At 26.7% G+C, this 10,311-nt stretch overlaps 1 protein-coding gene across 1 annotated transcript; it reads right to left on the bottom strand.

The window, feature by feature from the left end:
• Positions 1-871: 871 nt before the first annotated feature.
• On the bottom strand, positions 872-10,253 carry LOC122272845 (general transcription factor IIF subunit 2-like). Its single transcript, XM_043056875.2, has 4 exons — positions 10,105-10,253; positions 7,837-7,918; positions 4,319-4,415; positions 872-1,066 (listed from the first exon to the last, which is right to left on the bottom strand). The coding sequence occupies exons 2-4, from the start codon at positions 7,866-7,868 to the stop codon at positions 887-889; spliced, it is 309 nt and encodes a 102-aa protein (XP_042912809.1). The 5' UTR covers positions 7,869-7,918; positions 10,105-10,253; the 3' UTR covers positions 872-886.
• Positions 10,254-10,311: the final 58 nt, after the last annotated feature.

Here is a 10,311-nt window from a genome sequence, read left to right on the forward strand (position 1 = left end):
ACAAAAACTGCTACTGTTAACTAATGATCATGCTTTGCCAAGGAATATATTACATGGATTTGATAAAAAAAAAAAAAGAATATTCTGATAAGAATTTTGTGTCTACAATAAATTATGAAATGGGTAACCCAATGGGCAATTTGAATATCAGATATAACTGAGAACACTTTGTCAAATTCTGATAAGCATTTAAAATGACATTTATGTTTTTTATTAATCTTTAAGTTTCAACAAGTATCAATGAATTTCTAAATTTTATTCAACTGCTTGAAAGTTAATAAATTATTATTATATTTCCTGCTAATAACATATAATTTGATTATAATTATTTATTGTTTAATTTAACTCAAGGCCTATCCCTAATTTTAAAATTACCCTTAGATTCTTTTTAATTTATTTTTGTGAAATTTTTAGCTAAGTTAGACATTTGTTCTGTTTTTATTTTTATTGAAATAAAATTTTTACTGTAAAAAAACTTAAGTTAATAAAGCAATAATGTCTTTAGTCTCTATGACCACCAGTTAAAAATTTAATATGACTCTCATAACTCGTTAAATTGTAAATTTTCGTTGATTTACCATTGCACAAAAAATAGTAAGCTATTGTTCGTTTTTATAAGAAAAATAAATATTGAGTAATAGACGTTGTATTAGTTTTTATTTCAAAATATCACTATTGATAATTATTCTATTTCTTAAAAAAATTCTGGTTTTCGCCGACTGAAAGTGTTATTAGAATTTTTGTTATTAGAATTTTTGTTTTCAGATATTATGAGATTTCTTGCAAGTTGGAATTATTTATTTATGTATCATTTGTTTTATATTGTGTTTGAAAAGCCATTAATTATTATGTTAATTTAACACAGTTGCTGAATTGGTTCTAGTGATTAAATAAATGGCACAAGAGTTAAAAAGAAACTTACAACAGGCTGCCGTGTTATCTTCTCCAGATCTTTAATATTGTAATATTGATGCTTCTCAAATGCAGCAAAAAGCACATCCATGACTTTATCTTTGTCATCTCTGGCTTTTCGTCCTTCTGCTTTCTTCTTCTGTTCATATTCAATCTGCACATAAAAAACAATAGTAATTAATAAATGCATATTTCGATTGTTCTGTTGACCAGACAGTAACAGAGTGTCTAATCTTGTTTTCGAACTGAAAAAAAAAAGCATTTTCAAAAATGTCTCCAACGGAAGTAATATCATTTGACACCGATAGATGGTGTTGTTCAGATATGTTTAATATGAGAAGATGTAAGTAACGTCAGAGATTGTATGGGTAGCATTCAAAACAACCAACCAACCTATTGCACCTATTAATTTGATTTCATGTGTTAGTGTAGCACAAGTGTAATAACTTTACTACAGTCATACTATACTACAGTATTACTACAGTCCCGCTATAGTGTACCTTCAAGGGACAGAAATTTCGGTTCACTATAACTGGGACATCACTATAACCGTTGGGCAAACAATTTTAACTAATGGTTCCAAGCTTCCCCCTTTCAGTAAAAATTATTTAAATTAACTACCCATAAATCGTAGCTGCTTTGAATGCTTTACCAATTCAATAATGAAGCAAACAAGAAAAATGCTTATTGCTACATTCCATGCTATAAATGGTTTTAAAAATCGGTATATGCATTTATTTTGAAGTAGAAATTTCAAAATTATTACAAAAAAAGGAAGAAAATAAATTAGTCGAAGACAGAAAAAAGTTCACAATATTCGAATTCCTCTCTTTTTCTTAATTCACTATAGCCACAAAAATAACAAATGTGCGTAGCAAGATACAGGAGCGAACATTTCGTTAACTATATCCGAGAGTTCACTATAGCTGGGCTCGACTGTATTTAAATAAATCCCAAAACAATACAGAAAAAGTACCAAAAGACATAATAATATACAACAAATGAAAATTTTACAACTGTATTTCAACTAAGTGAGATGCTTTTACAAATTAGTTAAACTAATGTCAGCAATAACATGTAAAATATTAAAAAAAAAAATTTTAAAAATTATACGAAGGGTAATGCCATGCAAAAAATTTCAAAATATGATAATAATACAAGAACATATGTGTGTCAGTATTGCATTGCTCAAAAAGTTCTTCTAAAAGGAAGATAAGAACTTTTTAAGGAAAATTGATGAAATATAAGTAGTACTTCTAATGACTTTTAGAAATGGTAGGTTAAAATAAGTGTTACTGAGAAGAAGGATTTAATAAGCATTTTTAAATAATCTTCCAATTTGGTGGGTAAAAAATGACTTGGACTTGACAATAAATTAATCAATTGAGTAAAAAAATAATTAAAAATTATTATTTTTTTAAAACTGCTTTATTTTGAGACAAAACTATTTACTGTTATATTAGAACAGCCTAGTTACACATGGTAGAAATAGAAATCAATAAAACTTCCGTTTGTAAGAACCATGAAGCTGATAAAAGGACCAAGAATATGCACACATTTTAATTTGTTATTGATTGTCAGATCTAATAAAGAAAAATGGTATTTCATTTACTTATGTTTTAAGAACTTTATAACCTGCAAGGAAAAATTAAGGATAAAGAAGGAAAAGCAAGCACTTTTTAAAGGATATAAATGCGGTTTTAAATTTTTATTTTCTTCATAAATTTTACTTTGCTATACAAAATACACATACTGTTGACAATTTCGTTTACTTGGGTTCTGTAATCAACAACAAGAACAATACCACTATGGAAATAGAAAGAAGAATTACTATAGCCAATAACTGTTTCAATGGAATTCGAAAATACATGAAATCTAATGTAATTTATAGAAAAACGAAAGTTTTATTATATAAAAATCACTTATAAGATCCATTTTAACATATGCTTGTAAAACCTGGATCATATCCTGTAAGGATGAAGCTATGTTGAGTACCTCTGAGAGAAAGGTCTTGAGAAATATTTTTGGAGGAATTAAAAAAAAAATAAATAGTGTGTGGCTTATAAGATCAAATTTAGAGCTTTATCACTCATATAATGAACCTGACATTATTAACTTTAATAAACGACAAAGAATAAAATGGGCAGGCCATGTTATCAGAATGGACAAAGACCGTACCACAAAAAGAGGTTTCAATGCCAGACCAGTTGGCACACGAAAAAGAGGCAGGTCGAATTTGAGATGGATAGATGGCCTAGACCTTTTGGTCTTAAAAACTAAAAATTGGAAAACACTAACAAAAAAAGGTTAGCCCGGAAAAGATTTCTTGAGAAGGCCAAGACTGTGCTGTTGAGCCACAGATGATGATGATACAAAAATTTAATCTTTGCTAACCGAATGGCGGGAAAAACAGCAAGAGGGACAAAATACTAACTATCTTGCTGTGTATCCTACCATTTCCATGGGCAAAATTTGCAAAATTAATGATTTCTGCAGGGATGTATCATTACAGTTTGTGCATCTACTTTCTTCACGTTCATGGTTTTATATAGGCTGCTCTGTGGTGTTTAATTGTTTATTAAGATCTAGATAAACAGATGGCTTAGTTGTCTTTAATTGAACAAAATATACAAACATGTTTTGCAGCACTTTGAGTGCCATTTTTTAAGCTTAAAGATGTCAGACAGAGAGTGTTTTGTGAGAGATATAATATACATTTTTGACAATGGTTTTGACACTAATAACTGTACTTGCTCTAATTTCAAGTATATTGAGATAGTTATAACAAAACTTTCAGAGTTTATCAAACTAAAATTCATTTCTAATAAATGTTCTGCATGTATTTAGCATATTTATTTTGTGTACATGTAATACTTTGTGTTTTATAAAATGTATCATAATTTAACCAGTATTAGTTTTCAAAATTTTGCTTTAAATTTTCCAATAAACTTTTTTTATGAATTAATTCTATATTAAAAAGGAAATTCCATTACTAAATAAATTTTTATGCAAATCTTAACTCTAAAACATAAGTAGATTTGAAATGTGCAATAAAAAAATGATTGACTAAAATGTAAATGTTATAAAAACTTTGCTAGAATTAAGTATAACATATTTCTTGAAAAAAGAAAATACTTGAAGATTATTCTAAAGATGTTTTTTTTTTTTTTTTTGTCACCACTGAAAAAAAAATTACTACCCATTTACCTATCACAAAAACACAATCTTTCAAAACTGAGACTGTAATATAAAATATCAATAAAAAGAAAATGAGATATTTTTGAAAATTTTTAAACTAAATGTATTTTATAGCTAGACAATTAAAAATGTAAAATAAAATAAAATATTAGATATAGTCGAACAAGAAAAAAAAAATAAACTAAAACAACTAATAGCAATAACATACATTATGTTTATGATCAGATATTGGTTTATAGCTCTGCACAGCTTTTTGAAGTTGTTTAACTTGTCTCTCAGGCTGGCTGGCTTTTAGTATAGATGTCCTGAAAAAAACAAGAAAACTCGTTAAGAGAAAACATAAATAACACAGAATTATGCAAATGAAAGAGAACTTCATTAATAGCATGAATCCTTAAGACTTATTGTGCCTCAATATTCTATTACAAAAAAATTTATTATCTTAGGTTCTTATAAATACAGAAATATATTTTATACATTGAATCTCATTAATTACTGTATATCCAGCTATATAAGTCGATTTAAAAAGTGGAAATTAAGTAGGACATTCGTTGATTGTGAAATATCGATAGATAATAAACAATGAGATAAATATGAATAACTATGGATCATCAAATTACCCCTTTCAAAATTTTTTTTAAACATGCATTATTATTAATTAATTTTGCATTTTCTCTTCTCATATTTTCTCTACATATAAAGATTTTATTTTAAAAACATCTACTTTAAATTAAATTCAGAAAAAAAATTAAGAAAAGTTATGACGATTTTTCAAGAGTATTTAAAAAAATATAACACAATTAAAACTTTTTAAATATACAATAAAGCTACAAGCATAAAAATTCCAAAACATCGTCTGTGTCAGATTAGTAATGTAGTCAACAGTGCCGTCATATGGATACCACACTATAATGGATTCAACTTCATCCTAGTTTCAGATATTGCTTAGAATTTTTTTAAAATGTGTTTTAATTAAAAAAAAAAAAAGAAAAAAATATTCTAGTAAGCTTCTTCAGCGGTTGACTTACAATTTCGACATAAATCAGAAATAGGGTGTCGAATACACCAGGATATACGGTAACATTAAATAATTTAATTTTATCGAAAAAATAGGCCTTTCAGATTAAAACATTAATCAAACGTTAGCATAAGCTGTTGATGTATTTTTTACAAGTTAAAGTTGCAAAAAGAATATTAAAACAAGGGAGCTGAAATAAGGTTCTGTTACGCATTAAAAGTACAACCATGATGAAATTAAGATGTACAAAGAAAGGTTTCTTTTGATGCAAAAAAAAGAAGACCAAATTCACGATAAATTATAAACTGATCGTTTACAAAATAGTTTTGATATAACTAGCTAAAGTTCCGTTCTGTGCATGGAAAGATAAAAAACTTAATATTAAAACGAAGAGTTTCAGTGTATGAAGTTTGTCTTAATACTAGAAACGTTTGTGCAAGGATCCTGAAACTTGGAGAGTAATTGCTACCGTAAATTTTAGCCGACTCTAAAAATTATTCAGAAAATTTCATTTATTTATTAGTTAAGGAAGACCATTTGAAAAACTACTTTTTTTCTCAGGTTTAGCCTTGGGCACTGTTAAAAATTAAATAACAGTTTTTAGTTTAAATTATTTAAAAGTTAATATTAGTTATGTTAACTAGTGTACAGCTTTATTTAATAAAAAAAAAAGTCTATTGGGCATTCTTTATGTTTAGGTATTTTTTATTCTATCAATAAGCCAGTTTAATTCTAAAGTTGTCTATGCATTTATTTTGTTTAAAGTTGTGCTTCTGAAAGGAGCTTCAAAGAAACTAAATTAAAATCAACGCTAAATAATGCAAAAAAAATAAACAAAATCTTTGTAATGAACAAAATTACAGGAGTAAAGGAACGTATTTGTTTAAGGGTAGCGTAAAAAATTGCCCAAGTATTTATCAACACAAATAATGAACAATTCCTTTTGGTAATTGGTACTGGCATTGTGGTAATAAATGCTGTTTCAAAAAATATAAAATTTAGTACTATAGAATATAATGTGAATAGAGGGACAATAGGTAGGTTTTTTACCAACCCTCTTAAAGGCGTAAATAAAAGAATAAATTTCTTGAATGCAATAAATTTAAAATTATCACAAGTTGACCGTGAGCAAAACTNCCACTTCAAGTTTGTCAAAATTTACCACATTCAAACATTTCTTTTTAGTACATTTAGTTTTTTTATTATTTCAATTGCCATTGATTTTAAAATATTGAAATTTAGCAGTTGATTTAGTTACTGAGTTTTGAGAAGCATCAGGGCTCAGCGCAGGTCACAGTAGAAAAAGTAGTGAAAAAAAAAATGACTAAAATTTTTTAAAAACTGATAGATAGTGACTTAATTAAAAACAGTATTAATATTCAGGCAACATCTTAAAAACCTTAAAAATATACAACTTAAGGGAAAAAATTTTGTTTAGAAACATTTATTGTTATAGCTATTTAATTAAAATATGAAGATTTAAAAAACCATGTGAAAAAAAAACTTAGTGGAACTTTGTCAATCATTTGACTGATAAAATGATTATAAAACCAAGTTAATTTACAGCATATGAATTTGTAATTTTCCAATTTAAAGTTTATGCGTCATAACATAGTATATAAAAAAAGCACAATTTGAAAAATCACATAGAAAGGACTGAAAAAATTCTTAATAACTACTGACCTTTAAAGCAATAAAAAAAAACATCCAACAGTGTGAAATTACGTGTCAAGAAGAGATTACACAAATTTGCACGACATAATAACATCTTATTAAATAATGATCAGATTTTTGAAAAGAGAAAAAAATATTAATAAAAAATATAATATAAAAGTAAACATTTTATTTAAGTTTTTTTCTTTTGAAGAAAAAGTAAGAACTTTTAAGCACTTTAAATTTAAAATAAGAACTTTCAAAGAGTGCTTAATTTCTATGATGGAAAATTATGTTCTATTAAGCACATTTAAGACACGTATGTATGAACAGTACAGAAAAAGGAAATTCAATTCAAGGAGAAATACACAAAATTTCATGTTCTGCAGCTCCACAGCAGATAAGAAAATGAAAGTTAAGATAGATGATTAATAAACTCATTGCTCGGTAAAGTGAATGGCTCACTAGCATTTCAAGAGGAATTAAGTGCAAATTGTCGATTTTTCTTCACATATTCAATCCTTTTCAGTGCCCCACCCATTTGGGTGAGTCCCTCTTTACTAGAGAAAGTGGATTGTAACACAATGGGTTTAGAGAAATGCAAAATCTTTCTTTTGATTGAAATGAAAGGAAAATTTAAAAAAAAGTGAGATAAGTGACTAAGCCTTAAAAACAGTGAATAAAAGTTACTATTTTTTTAAGATAGTGACATTAAGTGAGAAAAGTGACTCATACCTAGCCCTGCAAATATCCCACCCGTATGGTCTAAAAATAATTTTTGAACTATTTTTAAAATAAGACACTAAAAGTTATATTTGCAAACATTGTCTAAATTTTAGGGTTCTAGTATAAACGATTCCTTAGTTATAAGAGACGCAAATATAAACAAAATCTTCATTTTATAATGGACAAGCTGACAGAACTTCTACATTGTAAGTATCAATCATAGAACATTTTATGGTATAATACTAAATTTTTAATTCAAATTATATAAATATTATTTTAATGAAAAAATCTGAAAACGAAAAAAAAAACAAGATAAATTTATTGTTAACCTCTTAAGAGCCATGTACTGGTTGTCAGCCATTGGACGACACTCTCCCTTCTGTAAAACATGGCCACCCAAAGCTAGTTTTCCTGCAAAAGTATTTAATTTATCAATTACTTATTTTTAAACACAGGACAAATGAAATATCAAACAAAGCATAAAGATTAAACAGTAGATAAAATACCATTAGAGAGAAATATTACTGACTACAAAATTTATTTTAAGAAATTTATAGAGAGCAATTCGGCATCAAATCGCATGAAATCAAGTGGCATAGTGCAAAATTCAGGGTTCCCACTCAGTTTTAGAAAAAAAATTCCTTGACTTTCCAGGTAAATTTTAATGAAAATTAAGACAGTATTTTCATCAGAAAGCTTTGACTCTTTTACTTGCAATGTGAAATATCAGATTTTCTGTGCAAAAAAATATTCTTAAATAAGGAAGGGAACATTTCAGTTAGACTAAAATGTGAAATTTTTACAACAAATAATTATAAATTACAATAACATAAATTGATAAATTAAATAACAATAAATTGTAATGGATGTTAGAATTATTTAACTTGAATCTCAATAACTGATTACTATTACTGACAATTTCAAGACTGGTTATTTTCCAGGTATGATATAGGAATATTCCAGGTTTCTGTAAAAAAAATTTGACCTTCCCTGATTTTTGGAGTTAAAATATAAAACAAAATTCCCTGACAATTCCAGGTTTTCCCTGACCAATGGGAACCCTGAAAATTTCCACTTTCCAGTTGCCATTGGTGATCACATATTTTGGGCAGGTGAGTATGCTATGTCTTAAACATTGTATTTAAAAAATTAAAACTGTCATATTTTCCCAGAGTTTGAATTTATGTACCGAAGATTGGGACACAACTTGGGTAGATTTTCAAGACCACGAGACACGAAATTTGCTAAAACTGGTCGTTAAATGGGTATAATGAACAGAGTGAATATAGGGCTACAATTTAAATTTTACAGGTGCAAAGACATATAAACATGAAATGTTAAAAGCATGGAAATATTTCTGAATTTTCTTATATTACTCTTATTATTTTATTTACTTTTAATAAAATGTGGATGATATTAATACAATATTAGAAAGCACAATTTTTGTGGATTATGTGAGCTAATTTAAAGACTATATCTTTTCATTATTATATTTTCTTATTTCAATTATTTTTTAAATATTTTTCTTATTCTCCCAAATTTTTTTTTCTTTCTTTTTTAAATCTTTTCTTGTTTTTGTTGTATTTTTTTTATACCTTATGAATAATTTTTCTTTGCATTTTATTAAATGTAAAGAAATGAAAAATTTCACTGCAATTTAAAAAAATTAACTACTTAACATAACTTTTCCATTAGCAATTCGACAAAGTAAGAAAAAATTTAGACAGCAAAAATGCTGAGTTTCTTTTTCATAAGATGACTACAAGACTGAAACCAGATAATAAGTCTGATGAAAGATGGATATTTATTGGATAGTCCCTAAATTTGAACTATCATACGTTAGTAATTTTTAAGAGTTATTAAGTTTAATTATTATTTACTCAAATGAAAAAAATTATACAAGCAGTTTGAAGCAATATGAGCAGTTGTTCCAAATCTATATTTAAAAAAAAAAGGTGTAAAATAACAAAAATGGGTGTAAAATGACGAAACAATTCCGTAAAAAAGGTGAGGTTAATGAAGAAAATTTTTGATAAAATATTGATTCAACAATAATTTTATTCTTCTGAGGTAAAAAGGGAAGACACAAAAAGGGTTTCATTTTTTCCACTAACTCCTTTTCATTTGAAATATATTTCAAATTTCACATTTTGAATAAAAACATACTAGTTCCCACATTGACAAACTTAGTTTTTCTTATTTCTTTTCATGAAAGAAATTAAAAAAAACAAAAAAAAAAACAAATCAAAACTAAATGATTATTTAAAAATATCATGTTTTCCAAAATAACATATTCTGCTATATTTTGACTGACTACACAAAGAAAAACATCTGTCAAGAAAGAAGAAAAAAAAAAACATAAATACATTTAATTAAAAATATTTTATTTTTTTAAAGCAAATTATCTCAATAGGGATTTCTGTTCAAACTATTTTTTTGCTTTGTACACAACTACACATGAACTTTTGAATCCTGCTAAGATAAGGTCTAAACAGACCATTGCACTTGGGCGATACACCTACTTTACAAACAGTTACAATGGTATTCTAAATAAAGATTTACTTTAATGGAATGAGGTAATTATTTAAAATAGTTACCAGAAGTATTATCATCACCACCGTCTGAACCTGAAAATATACAAAATAAATATGACTAAAACAATATTACATTAGAAAATAATAATTGGGCCAACATGGGTTACATAACCTTCAGATTTCATTCAAAATTTTTAAAAGATTTGTGAAAGTTCTATGCATACTTCACTCAAGAAATTATATTAATTCCCTTTATATTTATATATATAT

The sequence above is a fragment of the Parasteatoda tepidariorum genome, unplaced genomic scaffold, assembly GCF_043381705.1.
Source record: "Parasteatoda tepidariorum isolate YZ-2023 unplaced genomic scaffold, CAS_Ptep_4.0 HiC_scaffold_1200, whole genome shotgun sequence".
Taxonomy (NCBI): Eukaryota; Metazoa; Arthropoda; class Arachnida; order Araneae; family Theridiidae; genus Parasteatoda; species Parasteatoda tepidariorum.

Excerpts from the sequence above, each read along its gene's own strand:
- LOC122272845 (XM_043056875.2), bottom strand. The coding sequence starts at position 7,868 with ATGGCTGACAACCAGTACATGGCTCTTAAGAG. Across the intron at positions 4,416-7,836 it reads CAGTACATGGCTCTTAAGAG|GACATCTATACTAAAAGCCA; the intron begins GTTAACAATAAA and ends TGTTTTTTTCAG. Across the intron at positions 1,067-4,318 it reads TATCTGATCATAAACATAAT|ATTGAATATGAACAGAAGAA; the intron begins GTATGTTATTGC and ends TTTTATGTGCAG.